The sequence below is a fragment of the Colias eurytheme genome, chromosome 18 (assembly GCF_061535395.1).
Source record: "Colias eurytheme isolate Ceu_HAF_F1 chromosome 18, ilColEury1 Martin Lab GWU primary, whole genome shotgun sequence".
Taxonomy (NCBI): domain Eukaryota; kingdom Metazoa; phylum Arthropoda; class Insecta; order Lepidoptera; family Pieridae; genus Colias; species Colias eurytheme.
In genome coordinates, this window is record NC_142997.1 from 5,146,414 (window position 1) to 5,168,053 (window position 21,640).

At 30.9% G+C, this 21,640-nt stretch overlaps 1 protein-coding gene across 3 annotated transcripts; it reads right to left on the reverse strand.

Annotated features, from left to right (window-relative positions):
• Window positions 1–241: 241 nt before the first annotated feature.
• On the reverse strand, window positions 242–14,870 carry LOC149900618 (nose resistant to fluoxetine protein 6-like). 3 transcript variants are annotated; one of them, XM_090112630.1, is made up of 14 exons: window positions 14,549–14,870; window positions 13,383–13,606; window positions 12,521–12,732; window positions 11,692–11,762; window positions 10,779–10,960; window positions 10,253–10,404; window positions 8,169–8,337; window positions 6,361–6,554; window positions 4,864–5,008; window positions 3,251–3,434; window positions 2,649–2,723; window positions 1,340–1,482; window positions 969–1,078; window positions 242–694 (listed from the first exon to the last, which is right to left on the reverse strand). In XM_090112630.1, the coding sequence occupies exons 1-14, from the start codon at window positions 14,856–14,858 to the stop codon at window positions 598–600; spliced, it is 2,268 nt and encodes a 755-aa protein (XP_089968756.1). In that variant the 5' UTR covers window positions 14,859–14,870; the 3' UTR covers window positions 242–597. The 3 variants fall into 3 exon arrangements, with proteins under 3 accessions (XP_089968756.1, XP_089968755.1, XP_089968757.1); XM_090112629.1 differs by having other exon boundaries at window positions 245–697; XM_090112631.1 differs by lacking the exon at window positions 2,649–2,723 and having other exon boundaries at window positions 248–697.
• Between the last annotated feature and the right edge of the window lie 6,770 nt (window positions 14,871–21,640).

Below are 21,640 nucleotides of genomic sequence, written 5' to 3' on the forward strand. Positions count from 1 at the left end.
TATATTATATTATGTGGGATTTTGTCTATATGATAAGCTTAACGGAATAACCGGTATTGTTAAAATTTTACCTGAAGATAGATGCAGATTAAAAGTCTACAAACATTATTTTATTTCATCGTCCACCATACAAAAACTGGTATAAACTATAAACTGAACATACTGAAAAGTTTTGGATAGAAAGCTGACACACATCTTTTAAAACTTTTTACCGTAGGCACAGAACATACAATAGAACTACGCACGTAGGTTCGTAGGTTTCATTTTTTGTGCTCTTTTTACGGACAAACGTTATTGGACAAATGGTTTTTTTTAATTAATGCTATTGAAGTCTATTCGAATTCGTACACTTTGTTTATTTTTATGATCACAAACATCTTTGCTGTGACAAAAACTAAAATATGGACTCGATTGTTTGTTGTTACACATTGCATAATATATTATATGGCGGAACACTTATTATATAAACCTCTTATTTCATTTTACAATAAATGAAAAAACAGTCTTATTATTATCTAGACATAACTGATGACTGGAAGACTGAAAATTGTGATACCAAGGGGCAAGGAATTATAATTTGTATTATTCCTGATATTTTCATACTTTCGATGAATCGATTTGTACAACTGGCGGTAGATTTTCGTGGAGATGGCCGTTATTTTGTTCGTTTTTGTCTTCAATTGGTGATGATTTTCTGCTGCAAAAAGTAAAAATACAAGACGAGGTTAATAGAAAAAAAAATATAGGTCTATTTCCAAGCCAGGGAATCGAATTACCTACAGTACACAATCAATTTTCGTGTTCTAGAAATTTGGTGTCAGATTGATATAGGTACTAGACTAGATAATAAAAATATAGTAAGTACATAAAATTAATTGAATTATGTAATATATATTTCAATAACTTTAAAAGCGACGTGTTTTCTTTTATTTATCAAACCTTATTTTAGATCAAAGTACAGCTCTTACCTCGGTACCAACCAAGCAGTGACGAGGTTGTTGATCGGTGCTTCCACTAGCAGCCAAATGAGAAATGCGGCAATGCACCCTCCCACTACCACCCCTCCACTCATTGTTAACTGAAATATAATTATAAACAATACAATTACATAACATTGTTATGTATTCTACATATATATTTTTATATGAATTGTAGTTAAGGTATTTGTTTTAAGTATTCTTATTGTTTTTTCTACTATTTATAGATATCAGAATTCCTACATATATCCCTGTTTCTTCTTTCATGGAAAAAATGCAGGAGAGGAAATCGATTATAACATCATAATATACATAAAGGTTACATAAAAAAAGTTCTGCAAAACTATGAATAAACCACTTACCATAGTAACATAGTCATTATGTTGCATATTCCTGGTGACATAAACGTTTCTGGCGATCATAATGGAGTGAGTCAAATACAGTCCGTAGGACAAACGGCTGAGAGGGACCCACGCGCGCCAGCAGAAGAAACTTTTTATCAATGCTGAAAAAAATATAATATATAAGCTAAACATTTATTTAAGTCAGAACTCAGAAGTGATATTCGTCGATCGTTGCGTAAATTAGAACTAAAAGCTCTCGATAATATCAATGTCTCATCGACAATCGTTAAATAATCGAATTATAACGAGCAAAATTTAATTTTAGCTTCTTTAGGAAGAAGAGAAGCTAGTATATTATTTTCCTAAAAGAAACGAACAATTTACATCCCACATCATGTTATTAAGGCTTTATTCCGGACGCATTTCGACAAAATACAAGTGATATTTTCGAGAGTTAGGTAGTTAGTAGGTACTTATAGAATTTAAATATATTATAATGTGTCCTGAACAAAGTTAATCAAAATGCCATCATCCAATTTTTTACTACAAGAAAATCAAACCATGGAGTTAGAGGAGATTGACAGTTAAAACTAAATGGTCCACCAAATCCTTGTTCAAGTTGGTTCCTCGGAATAAATCGGTTAATTGAATAGTGCTCCATCACAAATTGCTTGCCTAGCTACTGTGATATAATATGTAGCTATCATGTACTCCTTGCATGTAAGTGACTAAATACTTGGGCTTATATGATGATTTTTATTATGACGGTATGGAAGTTAATAGATGGTGTCTATGATAATATTATAGGCTATTCAAACCCCTTGACCTTCTCAAATATACCCAATCCAAGTCTAATAAAACACTTATCAAGATAGAATATAATAACTTTACAAATTAGATAATAGAATATGGTTATGGCAATTTAACGTTGCTTTATATTCAACTTTAGCAAAAACGCAATTCTCACAGTGCACAATAGATAATTGTTTAATTACAATTAAGAATTAAACTTAACACCAGACAAATATTTATGTAAATCATAGTAAAGAACAACTGTACATCAATTTGGTGATTTTTTGTCACATAACTATGTATGTACTAGGAACTTAACAAACATTCTGAACATATTATCGAGCCAATGTTTGGGAAACTAATTTCGACATCCGACGAATGAAGCTTATAAGCTCCAAGCTTAGAAACCGTAGGTGTTGTATAATCTAGTGCCAAGGAATAAAGCAGTGCGGAAATAAGTGCTTTTTCTTAAACAGGATAAGTGCTTAAGAAAATTTGAATATTCTTTCAATGCATCAAATAGATACATGATTACCTCTCAGTTGAGACTTCGCTGACCAGAATATGTGACGTCCATTTAAGTCACCCCCAACAAAAGTGTTCCGATTAGCTAATGAAAAAATTTGCACCAATCATAGTATGTTTTTGTTTTGATTTTTTTTGTTGAGACTTTATCAAAAGCTTTCTGAAGAAATAATCGAAATAAAGTAATTTCCAAAATACGCATTATTTGACTAATGATTATCCAAAATAACAAACACATAATGAACATATAATTAGTATATATAATATGTTAACGGAAATGTATGTAATCCGTTATTGTATAAAATTCCTAAGAAATGTATGTAATTCCTAAAATCGCACGGAAATGTGTGAAATAAATTATTTTATACACATTTCCTCCTACAATGACGGATTACATACATTTCCGTTAACATATATATGTATTATACAACGAAATGTTTATGCGGTCGCGATGAATAAAGTTAAAACATAACACACACTATGTAGAACGATTCGATTAGTCACATAGAGATAATATGTATAATATAGAAATGATTGTTTTGTGTTCGTCTCGAATTCTACAATGTTTTTTATCGCAGCTCGTTATCAAGTACGGATCCTTTCAATACTTACGAACATTTCCAAACGCGCAGCTCAAGACGATGAAGGAAATTCCGCAGGCCCACACTGGTCGATTTAATGCTGCGTATATTGCACTTTCGACCACTGTGTACTGTCGCCATAAGTAGGGTGGTCCAGAAAACAATACCGCTATCATCAGAACGATTCCAATGAGCATGCCTATTAGCGACCATTTCTGAAATAAGATATACCATTTCGTGTAAATATTTCATTAAATAGTTGATTAGTGAAGTCCCCTTTTCTTTTAATCAAATAAAGTATTATAGGTACGTTACGAAACTAATAATGTTAACTATATTCTAATATCTATTAATTACAGTATATACCTAGTCTTTCAAATGTAGAAAAAAATGCAGAGTTTTTCCGATAGTCGTAGGAGTATTAGTTTAATTCTAACTAAGTATGTACGTGTTTTTTTATTTTTTTATTATTGCAAGAATAGTCACTAATGATATTGTCATAAAGGCATAATGGTTTTAATTGATTTTAATGAATGTAATAATTTTTCTATAACTGGATTTTAGAAACATTAAAAAATCTTTAATGATATGTCAATTTATATGTTAATCACTTTTATTGTTTATAGAGCCGGGGAGAAGTAGTTATACACTAAAAGAAATATAACTAGGTAAGATTGATGTTATACCAAAGAAATCAGACTAATAATTATGCTTGCCTGAATTCAAATTGTCAGGAAAATGGCATTAATAAAAATAATGTTATTAGCATGCCATTCAGTCATTGTCAACCATTATTAAAATTCTATTGAATATTTATTAATCGTGTTAATTCAAACAATAAACATGAACATTATTTTTTTTAATTAATGGAATGGCTAATTAACAGTTGTAACTGTCTGCATTTCACAATATAAAATAGTTTGAAATGTTTTAATAGGCATTATCTTTTTTTTTATTTATTTACAACCAGCTTTGTCTAAAACATAATAAATTATATACTTAAACCTGTGCTTAAACCTTCCTCTTGAATCTATCTATTAAAAAAAAGCATACATAGACATAGGGACATAGGGACAGAGAAAGCGACTTTGTTTTTTACTATGTAGTGAAATAAAAAGCTAATGGTTATAATAGTTGTCAAGATCTTACGTAATTCGGAGCAGGTTAAAGCGCGTCACACACGGTGAAGATAGTAGATACTATAATATTTTATTATTACAGTATCTTAACGTGACGCGAAATTTTGTGGGTCATTTGTAACAGGATGGCGGTTCTACAGGAGTCTTAGTACGCAATGACAAAAAGAAAACTGATGGTCCGAACGCTGATACCGGATGCGTTAAGATACTGTAATATAAAATATAACAGTATCTTAAGATAAAATATTATAGTATCTTTACCGTGTGTGACGCGCTTAATTGTTAAACCTTTATAACCAAACCAGATAACTTTGGAAGCATATTTTACATGCAACATCAAAGATCACTTTCAAGTGGCTCCCTTAATTATATTTGAAAAAGAAATTCACTTTTACTTTTATCCTGGTCAAGATTTCGTATATTGTAAGACATAAGTCTAATCGATTATTACGAAAAATTATTCTTTGTTTGCATAATAAAAATATATATAAAAAAAGGCTCATACTTGCGATATCCTTTTATTTTTCATAGTGTAATATCGTACGAATATGTATCCGCTGAAGAAACCGATGAGATATGCGGCAAACCTCGTGTGACTCTTGATGTATGTCAGGTGGAATTGCTTTGGTCCTCTCGGGTTTGTTATGAAACTGTTAACATAAAGAAATTTTAATACTGGAAGATTTGTAATGATTGCTTGAAGTGAAACTGCTTGAGGCGTGTTGAGAGTAAAATTACATAAAGTCGCGTCGTGGCAATACAGTCACGTCATGGAGTAAGGCGACGATTTTTGTTATTGGTTTAATCTTGCCAAAGAAGTTTCACTTCTGACACTTGTGCTCAACACAGCCGCTCTTTTTGAATTTCATAGTTCATTTAAAAAATTACCGATTACTGAATGTTAAAACTATTAATAGTTATTTAATAGGTAATAATTATTTATTTATTTATTTTCTCATCACAATTGATACACTACTTTGTTAATCCGTAATACCTATGCGTCAAGTTTTTCAGAGAAAAAAAAATAATACAATAATTGCATTAGATATATTCCAATTACAATCACTATCAATTGCTCTAACATGAATACAAATATTTTTTTTATAAGATAACACGAATAGTTTAATAAATTAACTTCGAATAAAAAATAATCATAAGAAATGTCCTTTACAAACCCAAGACAAAAGATTTCATAATATACTAATAACAAAAAGACGTGTGGCACTCGGGGACTGCCGCGGTAAAGCTATTGCATGCTATGCCTTCAAGCCACACCTCCGTGCCCGTCCCCGTGGGGAGCGTGAGGTATTTTCGTTACGGAATTTCTGCATTCGGTCCCCGTGCTCAAGGCCCGCGATAGAAGCTATGCAATAGCTTAAAAGTTAAGTTAATTTTTAATAGCTCATAGATATTTAATATTTAATATTTATGAATGGCTGGTGCATGATAATCAGTGCCTTCTACTTTGCGGAAAATTATTGTTCTTTTCCACTTATTAAATGCACGCAATGGTAATCGGGTAAACATCTTTTTTTACCCACAAAGGAGGTAAAGGTGTTATGCATATAATTAATCAATTAAATAGACAATTAAATGGTTTTGTCCAAGAAGCTAATACACTGGAGATTTCAGTATGAACATAAACTTGTAACAAGAAAATATGACCTTGAATGACGCCTGTATGTTTTTTTATCCCTATCACACCTAACTTGGCAAGTGAAATCTCCAGTGTATTAGATATAAGCTTCTTGGGTTTTGTCTGTCAATTCAATTGTCCGTGGTTTTACAAACTGTCTTTTGTTTGTTTTCTTAGCGCTCCTGTTTTTCTTTAATAAGAATTTAGAGTTAGATATTATTTAGACCGCTGCTTCGCCCGAGAAATGTAGTATGGGAGAACTTGCAACTTCAATTCTATTTTAAAATGATTTTGATTGCCTATTGACTATAAAAAAACCTAGTTCTACAAGAAAACTAAAAACAATACATAAATATTGAAACTTACTCAAACGTGAAAAGTTGTATTGGAGGCAGATTATGCAAATAATTGACGACTCCAGGAGATATGATGGCTCCAACAGATAACAAAACTGCAACTATTTGCCCAGTCAATTTATTTTTCTTGTAAAGCCAGTAAGCTAGCAAAGATATCACGAAGTAATGAAAATCACACGGAATGTACCAGCTCACTACTATACACTGAAACAAAAACATAATAATAACAAAAAATATTTTTATTGAAAAATTAAAAACCAACATGCAAAATATGTTAAAGGGCTATATATAGCTATAAATAATAATTATTACAGTACTTATTACAAACTTATTTAACACTAGGTTTCCGCCCGCGGCTTCGCCCGCGCAGGCAAAGAAAATCCCGCATAGTTCCCGTTCCCGTGGGATTTCCGGGATTGCGTCATTTTCCTGGGATAAAAAGTAGCCTATGTCCTTTCTCGGGTATCAAAATATCTCCATACCAAATTTCATGAAAATTGGTTCAGTAGTTTAGGCGTGATTGAGTAACAGACAGACAGACAGAGTTACTTTCGCATTTATAATATTAGTATGGATGTAACACATAAATTTAAAATAACGAGCCTATAAAATAGCGATCCAGCGCCTAACTTGAATTAATTTATTTAATCATAAAAATATTGTAACTTCTATAAATTATACGTTAAAAGCCTACGTACACAATTAATTTATTACATAATATAGTCAACCTTTTAACACGTGTAGTTTTTTACAGCCATTTTTAAATATGGTGTTTTTTGATAAATATCACTATTTATGTTTTTTGTAATTTATTGTTCTAGGAAGATTCATAATAAACATTAAATATAGGTATTTAAATACGATTAAGGCTACGCGCAGACATACAGCGTTCTGCGTTCCGCGTTCTGCGTTCTGCGTTCGTCAGTTCTGCGTTCTGCGTTCTAGCGCACACAGGAGCCGTTCAAGACTTTTGCGTTCTATTTCGTGACTCTCCGCACGTGAAACATGTCTCTCGAAAGTTCATCTTCCGAAGATGAAGCCTTGCTTTTGTGGAGTCTAGAGGAGTCAAAAAAAAAAGTAGAAAATGTTGGGTACACCCTATCAACACGAAACGAGATGATATGGGAGAATTTAGTATTCTTATGCCTGAGCTGCTTCAAGATGAAGAGAGATTTTATATTTATTTTCGAATGTCAATAAATAGCTTCAATGAGTTACATGACTATGTAAAATCTGAAATAGAAAAACAAGATACCAATTGGAGAAGACGGACCAGCCATAGCGAGAACGCGAGTTCTTTGTAATTCTGTACAGAGAACGCGAGAACGCAAGCGTTCCGAATGACCGCCGCGGTCTAACTGCGTTCTGTGTGCGCCGGCGCTATAGATCCTTCACATTACAAAGAACGCGGAACGCAGAACGTAGAACGCGGAACGCAGAACGCTCTCTGTCTGCGCGTACCCTAAGATAGATCTCGAACATAAATTTTAATTGATATAAATCAATATATAAATAGCCAAAGCTCATTCGTTTACATAGAGCCCTTAATAGTCTCTTACTACAACATTTATTAGTCCATGCTACAACATAAAAAACATACCTATATACACTATACAGTATATTATATATATAAATGCAGTAAAAAACTTAATAAAAAAAGATGTGTGGCACTCGGGGACTGCCGCGGTAAATATATTGCATGCTATAGCCTATATCCCGTCGGAGTGGGGAGCGTGAGGTTTTTTCGTTACGCAATTTTTGGATTTGGTCCCCGCGCTCAATGCCTGCGATAGAAACTTGCATAGCTTAAAAACTTACAATATTCTCGCTATCGAAGTAATTGCTGATCATAAGTAGACTAGCCCACCAGTTCTTTCTGCACTGATCTGTGTCCTGACTCACAGCCTTCTTCCAGAGCGGTCCAGAACCGGTGTACGGATACACGGAACAAACGTAGAATATTGTCACTGCATATGCTACTGCCAACCTAAAAAAAAAAAATTGAGAACGTTTTTAGTTTCTTAGAATGTCGGTATTTTCAAATGTAGAGACGCAAGTAAAGTTGTAAAATAGTTTGGATTAATGTTTGTTTAGTAAAATTCGTAACACAAGAAGTGTTACGAATTTTGACCTTCGGTTTATTTTTGGAAATTTTAGCTTAAAAAGCTTCCTAGTTACAGTATATTAGGTACAATTAATACCTACAGTTTACGTGAATGTTGAATAGGAATATTTATATTAAACTAGGTTTCCGCCCGCGGCTTCGCCCGCGCAGTCAAAGAAAAACCCGCATAGTTCCCGTTCCCGTGGGATTTCCGGGAATGCGTCATTTTCCCGGGATAAAAAGTAGCCTATGTCCTTTCTCGGGTATCAAAATATCTCCATACCAAATTTCATGAAAATTGGTTCAGTAGTTTAGGCGTGATTGAGTAACAGACAGACAGAGTTACTTTCGCATTTATAATATTAGTATGGACTAGCAAACCCGACGAACTCCGTTTCGCCACCAGAGACACCTTTTCTTTGCTATAAACCTCACGGAGCCCGAGACCTTTCCAAAGAATGCAAAACCGTGGAAATCGGTTCGTGCATTCTGGAGTAATAGCGTCAGGAAGGAAAACCCGACTTATTTTTATATAGTAGATTTCAATGACCCTTTATCACAGGAAGAAAAATTTATTTAAACCGCATTGATTTAATTAAAAGTTTGACCTAGAGAATAGAGATGTGTAATAATATTATGTGATATTCAGTAACCCGTAAGGGGCAAATAAACTATGTATTTGAGCATAAAGGTTTACGTCAAAAAGTTTTTATAATACAAAAATAATGTTATTACGAGTAAGTATAAATTAGCAACATTACGTCTGTAAATTAATGATGAATTTAAACATCGATTCACAACATAAAAAGGCATAACAAACAGACATAAATCAAAATTATAACATACATACATAATATATCGTAACATGTATATTGTGTTCAAGTAATATACCCACGTTTCATTATTTATTTCATTGTTTGAAAGGGTTACAATTTAAAAGTTAGTTAGATGTTCAAGATCACATTTTCAATCGACATTTTCTGACATTATTCGACGTTCATATCGATTACTTTTATGTAGGAATAGTTTTATGTGAAACAAAAAAATTGTTTAAAAATAACTATTATTTATTACCCATTACCATACACTAATGTTCCTAAATAAAACCTTCATTTTTTTAAGTAGGTACTAATTGTTATTCTGTTTATTTGATTATAATCTATTATCTATATCATTTTAATTATACTCAATGCACAGCTCAATGTCAAGTTAAATTTATATAGAGCCGTTAATTTTTAGGAAGTTTCTCTGTACTACCTAGTTACAAGCTTTTTTTATAAATAATTATGATACTGCAATAATTTGCATAACACTAAAATAATGTTATGTTATATAATAACATGCGTAAACAGATAACAACTTTGGCATAAATTAATTAGATTTCGTGTATAATATTATTTTTTATGTACATTTAGGTAAACGTAGTTTCAGATCACAAATACACAAAAAATCTAACGGTAAGGTAACTATTAAAACTGGTCAAATAATTTCTGAATAAGTTGGTGACTATCAAGTATTTTTTCTTTATAATGTAATTTTTAGAGTCAAACTTGCTTGTTTAGTTTTCAATTCATACTTTTTATATTATCTTTCATCATTTAGGCTCAGGTTTATTGAGATCAACTCTATATAACAAAATATAGTCGGTCATATATGCTGCTTTCCCGATTTTCGTTCTGATTAGGTACACCAATGGCTAGCCAAGCCGATGAAACTGAAGTATATAATTTGTTAAGCTTAAGAATACGCCGAAGCAGCAGTGTAAAGCGAGTTGTAAATAAAATAATGTGAAACTAACCTGACATATCTCTTCAAGAAAAACACTGGCAGATTAAGAGGTCCTTTCACCTTTGTTATGATGTTGGCGGTCAAAAAGCCAGACAACCAGAAGAAAGAGTCCACCATGACGTCATCGTGCAGTATAAACATCCCAATAAAAGAAACTATGTCCTGAAAGTTTTAATATGTTCAATTTACCGAATTAAGTGTATAAAACTAGAATGAAAAATACTTTTTGCGACTTTAGTAATTCTATATCCGCGAGTTGATCAGGATAAAAAATATAACGATCGATGTTATTTAAGCATAATGTAGACCGTACCTTTCTAGTGGTGAAAAAGAAAAACGAAAATATTAATTACAAACAAAAAAAAACTGGCGTCTTTATAATGTTAAGTATTTTTTAAGACGCGGACGATACATACAAGTTTCAAAATTGGATAAGATATTACTTAAGAAATGGTTGAAAGGATTATGAGCGAGTTGTTAAATAAATGATATAATCTTGCAGAAATATAACACACTTTAGTAAATTAAAAAATTACCTCATCCACTCTGTAACCGTTGCTGATTGGGCCACCATTTGATATACCAAATTGATGACTAATTACAATAATGACCATTGTGAAAAATCGTATCCCATATAACACTTCAATACCTTCTTTCTTAACTTTCAAAAGATCCACCGCATTTTTATTAAGGTCAAATGCTTTTGTTATTATATTTCCTAAAATAAACATATCAAGGTGAGCATGTCATACTAAAACTTAGTTTTAATTATGTATTGTTTTGTGGATAATATTCGAGACTAGCTTAAACCCGCGACGTCACCGATAAACCAGTGTATCTTCTAAACACGATTAGCCTTCAAAAGGAGACTAGAATCTATATATGTACCTATATCTATTAGATAGATATATTATATCTTCAACACTTTCGCTTTTAAACTAAATAGAAGCAGGTTTAAGCAGAACTACATATTACATTTAAAAAAATTATGACATTGTGATACCTAGTTTTTATGATAATACATTTCTGGTAATTACTATAATATATATATATACTAGCGGTCCGCCCCGGCTTCGCCCGTGGTACATATGAAAAATAGATGTTGGCCGATTCTCAGACTTACCCGATATGCACAGAAAATTTCATGAGAATCGGTCCACCCGTTTCGGAGGAGTATGCAGACTAACATTGTGACACGAGAATTTTATATATAAGACGAGAATTTTATATATAAGACTAGCGGTCCGCCCCGGCTTCGCCCGTGGTACATATGAAAAATAGATGTTGGCCGATTCTCAGACTTACCAGATATGCACAGAAAATTTCATGAGAATCGGTCCACCCGTTTCGGAGGAGTATGCAGACTAACATTGTGACACGAGAATTTTATATATAAGATATAAAATATACCTAGATTAATAATTATTAGGATATAAATAGTATACTTACTGTAATTATTATCTTTTTTGTTTAATATGGTGCTAATCACACAGACTGCTATTAAGACACCAAAAACACAGCTGAAAATAAAATTAAATTAGTAATTACGTTAAAACGCCATTAAGTATCAATAAACTTATATAACAAACGGATTATATTAAATTTAAATTTTTTAAATTTATTTATACCGTATTATGATAAATGTTTAAAACATACGCAAACGAAAAACGAATATAGGTAGATACCTGTGTTTATTGTAATATGAATTTTATCCGAGAAAAAAAGTATCTTTTGATATTAATTTTGCTCTTTATTATAAGCTAACTGTACAAATACTTCAATAATTAAAAATAAATAAAGTAAAAAGTGATTTATTTTAGTACTAGCCTTGTAATTCATAGTCATGAATATTCATAATTCATAAGCATATATATCTTCGAAACGTATACCTAGAATTTCTTAAATAAAATAGAGGACGTCGGATTTAATTGAGATAGGTAATTATAATTATTAATAACACATTCTTTTGTATAGAAGTCGTTTATAGGTATTTAAACCTCGTAGGTATTCATTTTAACGATTTGTTGAGTAACAGCACGATAAACATTATTGATGATGCGAGAATGTTGCTCGACACTTTGTTTCAATTTTGCCCTTCCACTTTTTTGGCAAGAACATGTCAATTCTTAACATGCAACTGCAACACGTAGTGTTGCTGAATTGATAGCAACTCCGCAACACTTTGATTCAGCTTTGTTGCACAACAAATGTTTATCATAAATACAAGCTAGCCTCCAAATGTTTAAGCTTCTATACATATAAATCATTATATACTCACAAAAAGGAATAAAATAGACCATCGTAATGCACAGGTTCGTTAGCCTTGTCACAGCTGTTGACAGCAACGTTTGCCTTTAAACCAGCAGCTCCTAAATGACTATGGGCTAGCAGTATACCCATCAGACGCACTACGGATTCCTTTTCGCAGATATCAGGCACACACATACCCCATGTGAGCCGGTTTAAAGGACGCCGAAAGTAAGATTGATGCTGTTAGAATTAGGGTTACATTAGTAAAATTATGTTGCGAAATAATATATTGTAATGTATTGATTACTGTTTACACTTAATATTGATGAAGAAATAACAAAGGGATGTTGCAATTAAAGGGAAGAAGAAGTTTTAATTTTTAATTGTTATACATATTTATTTTTTCAACCTTTACATTTTATTTGTGTTGTCTGTTTAAATTCTGATTAACTAAAAAAAAAACAGTGATTTGATAATACATATTATGTTGAAATGGATATGAGATGCGTTTAATACTCGTAATTGTAGAGTTGCAACAATAACAACTTTTTAATGAATTCACAGAGTAGTTAGAACTAGAAGTAGAATGTGATGATTTTATGAGTCACTAGTTATAAACATAATAAAGAAGGTAATAAAAGACCGGAAATAACTAATTAGGTAATTGTTTTTCTTTAAAGCATTCCTCTATATTATTTTGTATATCAATTTAACCGATAAGGATATCAAATATCGTTAAAATAACAATTTTAAACTTATTAATCGTTATTTTTATCAATACGAATAAAGCACTTGTAAGAAAGAAACTTTCATAAGGAGTTAAAAAGCAATGAATGTCCTACAAAATACAGAATTTCACAGTACAAAATTTATTCTAAATCTCGACCTACCTCCAGTAAATTAAGAGCAGATTGATTAGGATCATACGGATCGTGATCGCGTTTCTTAACACCTTTATCCGTTCTCTCCAGAACGATATCAGCCAGGCAATATTGAGATCTGAGTTCCTCATGATCTTTGTACCACGGAGCGTCCATACATTCATCGTAATTGCCGAGATGGAAGCGACTGCCATAGAGTAAGCCTTGAGGCTCTGATGCTATGGAGTCCCAATCTGTTGAATATTAAAATCTAAATAGAAAAATATGTTAATGAATGTTTGTTATTTTTTTAATGAGTGTTTATTAAGTAATATTGGTTGTGTATGTTTTTAAATTCGGCAACGGTTTGTTCTGTTCAATTTTAGTAGATGATAAAATTCAGAACTAAGTATTTTCTTATGAATATAATGAAAAAATATACAAAATCTAACAGCAGAATACCGAATAGTTTGACAGTTATTAAATTCCATTATATTTTAATTTCATTGCGATGAAGTTAATGGCTCTAACAAATAAAATTAATTAAAACTTTAAACATAAAAGTTTTTAATTCTAATTACGATTTAAAATACCATTAATATAACATGTGTAAGAATTAGAATAAAATTAGATTTTCATTCCCGGACCTTGAACAATAACAAAAAAACAATCTAATTATAATTTAGTTCTTATACCTAGTTGCAATGTTAAAAATTATACATTACTAAGTGAGTACATAGTTACTCATGCAGTGGGAAAATAATTTTAGATCGAAAATACAATTTTTTGGTACTTAGAATTTAGATTTGCAAAACAAGCAGAAAACAAAATAATACGATATATGTATAATGAAAGTTTTATGTTGCAACCTTATTATGTCGTCAAACAGAATTAACATGTATACCTAATATATTAAATGTTTGTTGCAATAAATTCACCAATCTTCATATTGAAATATTAATTTCGAAATTGGCTAGTCTCTACTGTTAATCTAAAAATGTTTCATAATTTTATGCATTGCATATATGCCTAATATCTAGAACGCAAAAGTAGTCGCTTGTATTGATAAAATATTATATCTTAATATAAACATTACTCTCTCATGCTAATTCCCTCTATATGACACTATGTAAAAATATTTTATAAACTTATTGGAAAAAAAAATAAACAAAAATATTCAAAATATAAGTACTTACTCCACGCCGCCCATAAAGTGAAATTTTGCAAATTCCTCAATAACGACACAGTTCTATTCAAACACGGTTGTTCTTCCTCAGTCCAATTTTGATTTTTCAAAACAAACAACACATCTTCCAAATAAACGTAACTGCCGTTAAAAAGAAAAGTTTTTTGCAATACATTTTTCCCATTTCCCTTTGATTCAGGCACTATATGTTTTTCCCTTATTGGTTTCGATGTATCAGTATTTTTTACTGGCACAAGAACGGAACCATACGCGACTATAAAATTTAACGAAATAATTAAAATTAGCGCCGTTCGCTGCATTGTGTCGGTCGGTTCGAGATATCTGTAAACTGAAGCTACGCGGAGAAGGTCTCATATTATAAAAGGATAAATTGCATAATTAAGTCAGACAATCTTAAGAGTCATCAGTAATTATCAATTACGTATATATTTTTTTAAATCCTGAATGTATCGGTTAGAAGCTTAGCTAATTAAATACTACGCGGCGTTGTTCTTATTTTTCAATTATATTTCTTCTACGTTCCCAATAAACAATGGATTTTTATTGCAAAACGTGAATAAATCTATGTAACATTTACATAAAATATGCTGTGAACTTGCTGTAAACGATTTAATTTGATAATTTTGAGGAATGTGCATGTAGATTTTGACGTTTTTGACTAGATACTAACCTCTATGTTTAGTATTTATTTGTTCAACAGTAGTAGTAATGTTATTAATTATTATATCATGAAACAATTTTCATAGAAATCAGTATTTACGTAACTTAACACTATTATTATTTACTACCTACTCCAGTGCCTAATTCAACATGAATTAGGCCCTGGTATAGGACTCAAAAAATAAAATTCATCACAAAAAACAAGAGCATCGATATTCAATTTCCAGATGTGTTTAATTGAATTAATTTGGGACCTGTAATAAATAAAACCTAAGTATTTTAACATATTATGTACTTTTATAACATTCAATTTTTTTTTATAAATTTGAAATTTTTACCTTCGAGGATCGGGTTCGAATGCCGCTTCGTAATCATTTTATTTTTTATTTTTCTATTATTTAAAAAATCACAGCATTTTATTCAATTATGTTTCAGCTACTTTCGTTTTAAATTAAAGTAGCGCCATCTGCTAATATATAAACAATAAACATAGAGACAACTGGACTTTCACCAACACCCTTTCACTACAAAACAAAGGTACCTACATATTATGTTCAAACTTTTGACATTATTGTATAGATGGCGCTGTTTAATGGCGCTCTACATGACATAGAATTAAAAAATAAAAATGTGTGCGTGTACACACGTAAGAAGTGAAACTTCTTTATGGCCTTATTTTTCAAAAAATAATGTAATATATGCAACTTTACAGAAATACGCGTGGTAGGGATAAGAAAAAGATGGCGCATAACGGAAAAATGTCACGCGTAACGAAATAATGTTACACTAAATTTTTTTCCTACCCCGATAAAGAAGTTTCACTTCAAAAACTGAGCGAAAGCTCATGAGAAAAACCACACCCCTTCTGTAACACAAAAGCATGTTCAAACTTTTGTCATTAATAGATGGCGCTTGTTAATGTCACAGGACATAGAATTTGAAAAAAAAATGGTTTACTGTGGCTTGTGTATTTGTATATTTCTAACCATTATAACACTCAAAGAGCAACAAATACTTTATGAGCTTTTTAAAAACTTGCTGAAATGAATCTTTCTTTAAATTAGTGTTTACTCCGCAATTTCATATCTCTGTGACTAATCGTTTTACCAAACAATTTTTCTAACTAATTGTCTTCAACGGATCAATGCGATTAAATATTTAGGTCATACTATAACGGGTTATGATGTTTTACCTAATTGAGGCAAAAACAAGGTCTTTGCCATTTATGTGTTTAAAATCTAATTTTTTTCAAAGAAATTCTATTCTATTAAAATTCTATTAAATTAAAATCTCCATATAGAGGTTCAGATCTACGTATTAGGGTTAATCTAATAAAACTTAAGGGTATACTGGATTACGAAACTTTATACATTTCTTTAGGATTTTATTTCGTATTAAAAATAAGAAAAACATTTTATTATGGAATACCTAATTGACACGATTTCTTGAAATATATACAAAAATAGTTATATATGTAATTAAAGCAGCATCACAAAGACTTTATTACGACATTGTTACGACAGTAAGCTAATTCATATTTGTTTCAGCGGGCCCGGTGGGCAGAGTTAGTTTTAGATTGTATTATAAACGATAGACCAGATATATATATATATATAAAACTCAAAGGTGACTGATATAGTGATCAATCCACGCACAGCCCAAACTACTGGACGTATCGGGCTGAAATTTGGCATGCAGGTAGATGTTAGGACGTAGGCATCCGCTAAGAAAGGATTTCCTGATATTCTTGCGGGAACGGGGAAAAACGGGGATGCACGTACAAAGTTGTGGGCGGAAGCTAGTATATTATAAACTGAAATCAAATAATACATGCCTTAATACCTATTATTGTAAAAGGTATTATAGTACCCAAATATAACTGCAAAATTTCCGGAGTATTAAGTTGTTGATTTTGAAATAATAACTCTACTTCAATGAACCCGTCAGTGCTTATCTATACTAATATTATAAAGAGGAAAGGTTTTTACTTTTTATGTATGTATGTATGTATGGTTTTCACGCATAAACTAATGGACCGATTTTGATGAAATTTGGCACAGAAAATCTTTAGACCCTGAGAAAGAACATAGGCTACTTTTTATTGCGAAATATGTATAAAGGGCGAAGCCGGGGCGGACCGCTAGTTTAAAATATAGTACAGACATTAGCAAACCATTGTAATATAGTTTATCTCGATAGGCATCTCTTAACTAACTATATCATTAGGTTTAAAGAATCATTTATTCTCATTTAAAGACTTAAAGCTAATTACATGAGAATAACATAACAAAGTAAATAAATAATCTAACAGTCGTCCGGGCACAGCTATTCCAAAGGTAGGTGTTTTATTCCAGAAGTGATTGGTCATTAAGTATGTGATCAGCTAGGCGCTTTTTAAATGTATAAATCGATTCAGCTGTTTTTATATCATTGTTTAGTTTATTATAGAATTTGGCACCTTCAAAAGTAATACATTTCTGTCCATAGCCGGTCCTGACCTTCGGTATGTCTAGATCCTTTGCGTTACGTTTAGAATAAGCTGGTTTATTTTTCGTGAAAGTTAGTGCTGTATGTATGTTCTTGTCTAAAATTTTCTTAATAAGAATACATGTTGTATATTTATATAATTGTTTGATGTTCATCAGTTTTGTGTCTTTATAAATTTTGATTGACGGCGTTAGGTAATGATAGTGATATAATATTTTAATTATTTTATTCTGAATTATTTGTAACTCTTTTAGTTTGTATTTGGGAGCACTTCCCCATACCTCGATTAAATACATAAGATGTGATTTTACTAAGGAATTATAAATATTTATGCGGACCTGTTTAGGAAGGCATCCTACAACCCTACGAAGTGAGCCAGCAAGGGATGAGAGTTTAGATTTAACATGGTCTATTTGAATGTTCCAGGACAAGCCACTATCTATTCTTAAACCAAGATATTTTTCATTACTTTTTTGTTGAAGTGGAATTCCATTCAAAGTAATTGGCACATGAGGTGGAATTTTTTTATTTTTTGCTTTAAAAATAACATAGGATGTTTTTAATACGTTAACAGTTAAGAGGTTGTACTGAAACCATTCAAATAAGTGGTTGAGGTCTTCCTGAGCTTGTGAAATAATATTATTTATACAGGATCCGAAATAAAATAGACATGTATCATCTGCGTATTGGGTAATTTCGCCATGTAGGCCTATGTCATGGATATTATTCACATAAATTAAGAACAACAGTGGTCCTAACACCGATCCCTGTGGTATTCCACAGGTCATTGGTAAGGGATCGCTTTGCGTATTGCCAATTTTGACATGTTGTGTTCGGTTATTTAGATATGAAATAAACATTTTTAGTGCAATACCAGTGATTCCAATAGCCTCGAGTTTTTTTATTAATAATGAGTGACTAACTGTGTCAAATGCTTTTTTTAAATCAATGAATACTCCTAAAGCAATATTTTTACGATCAAAGTTATGTTTAATATTTGTGACTAAATCTATTGTAGCTGATAATGTATTAGACTGTGGCCGAAATCCGTATTGTTTGTTAGATATAAATTTTATTAAATTCAAATGATCATTTAAGCGGTTGTAAATAATTTTCTCGAGAATTTTGGAAATCACTGGTAGTACAGAGATGGGACGATAATTGTTTACTTCCATTTTATCTCCCGATTTGTAGATGGGACTAACCTTAGCAATTTTTAGTGAGTCCGGGAATTCTCCGTTTGATAATAGATTATTAAAAATAATTGTAAGTTTGTCTAAAATTAATTTACTAATGGATTTTATAGCTTTAGTGGTCACACCATCTATGCCTGTACTACAATTAGGGTCAAGATTTTTAATTATATTATTTATTTCTTTTTCGTTACACGGTAAAAATGCAGATAATGAGTGGCTATGATGATGTATGATTGGTAATGTATGAACTGTGTTGTTGTGGTATCTGATTGGAATATGTTTTGCAAGGTTAGGACCAACTGTGGAGAAAAACTCATTAAATGTTTTACAAATATCAGAAATGTTTGTAATTGGACCAAATTCAGAGTTTAATTTAAGGGGACTATCATAGTTTTTAAGTTTGTTTGTTGCAAGAGTATTAATAAGGGTCCATGTCTTCTTTGGGTCTTTGTTATACTTAGTAAATTATTTATAGTAGTATGTCTCTTTCGTAGTTTTGATTTTATCTTCAGTGATCTTCTTATTCTGTTTGAACATTATCTTTAGTTTTTCATTATCCGGGTCTAGCCTTAAATTTCTCCATGATTCATTTCTTCTGTTAATAGATAGTAATATGTCTTTGTTAATCCAGTCTTTCTGTGGTAGGTTAAGTATTTTCGTTTTAGTGATTTTGCTTTTATTAATTAAATTTACAATGTAATCTTCAAGGGCATTATAGGTGTCAGGTATTTCATGAGATGTTGTCGTAATCAGTTTTTCTAATTTAGTGTAGTCAATAGCCGCGTATTTCATCTTCTGTTTTGGAGGTGGCTTGAATTTTTTTAACTGTAATATTATTTGCTTGTGGTCAGACAAAGAAGCATCAATAGTTGTCATATGGAATTTTTCATTTATTAAATTTGAGCTTATGTGATCGATAATAGATTTAGATGTAGCCGTTTCTCTTGTACAATATTTTTCTTCAATATTATTAAGTATTTTATACCCGGTCTCTTTTATGACAGCCTTATATAATTTAGTTCTTTTATCAGCCTTTAACAAATAAATATCATTCAATTAATATAGCAACCACAACTACTAAATCTTATCGTTTTCACGACGTCTTTGAAGGAAATATATGGGCAGATTTATAAGATATTCAATAAAAATATTATACGAATTTATAGACTTTCAATACATCAAGTTTCATTGTTTCCAAAAACAAAAACAGGAAAAGGCGTAGAAAGGTCGAAAGAAAATATGAATAGTCAGTAATGTGCTAATTTACTTCTGCAATTTCATTACAGATAGGCATGATGAGTACTCCCATTTGAAATATTTCACAACTGTTGACTTTGTACATGTATTTCATAAGATACATTAAAAATACTTTTCAACAAATGATACTTCCGGTCATAAACGCACCATCTACGTAATCGAGATTTTAAGAATTCTGTATTTAGGTAGGTACTCTAAGTTCGTTGTATAATAACATTTTTAAGTGTTACTAAAATATGAAATACTTTTATCATTTTGTAATGGTTCTGCTCTTATATTATTTTTTTAATTTTACAACTTAAACGACACAGCGAGTCATAATTGTTGTTTAAATTTTTTTATCGTTCAAATTGTAAAAAATTGTATTTTTGCTTGAGGTGGAAGTGTTTGTAATTGATGTTACACTAAAAAAAATGCAGAATACGTTTTGAAGGAAGAGCCTTTGGTAGAGCATAGCTATTAATATATACTGTAACCTTTTTTATTTGATAAGTTCGTAGATAGTATCCACTTGAACCTAAACTAAGTAATACTTTGCAGTCATAATAGTTTATTTATAAGGTATTTGCTATCGTCTTATATTAACATCAATAAACATTTGCGATGGAAAACTTACGTCATGGAATAACAATAAAAGATGATACATTTTGTAACTAATCTTTATTCAGCAATAACTACATTATCTAAGATACAATACAAACTACTATTTTTAACTACAAACTTAAATACTAATAATTTAAGTACATCTAGCAGTGCATATTAAAAACTCGGTGAAAGTACACACATTTACGGTAATATTATATTTATGATAATTCTAAGTCTAAATTATCTTATACGTGAGAAGTAGATATAGATTTTAAACATTGATTATTTTTATAGACAAAGCTACTTATATTCTCATAATATGCATATTTGTTAACTTGATTAAACTAAAGCATCTGCAAAAAAGCCATTTTAATTTGTAATCATTTAATGTAAACATGAATCATTATTGTATTCAAAAGGCAAAAACATGAGAGATTTCATAAGATGAATAATAGTCTACGCGTCTAGAAATTGATTTGGTTATTTCAAAGATTAAAATGTCATTTAATTTGTTACAACTTATAAACTATACATCCAATGCAATATTTTTTACAAAACTTTAAATAAATTTATTTTATATTATATTAAATAAATACTTTATCTAAAATATATTAAATTATAGCGCCATCTTATATACATCTTTGGAACGCGTTGCGAAGAACACACTGACTAGATTCCACTCGATACGTTCTCTTATAAATAAATCTATTTTAAATAATTCAATAAATATAAAACTACGTAAACGTTTAACATTCCCTTATAATAAATTATAAAACATAATAGGAGGTAGCTTAAAATATGAGAAAGATCATCGCAATTGACAGAATTATTTTTTAGATTTTTTACTAGTTTTATTTTTTTTATTTTAATTACATTCATCACCCATTTAATATACA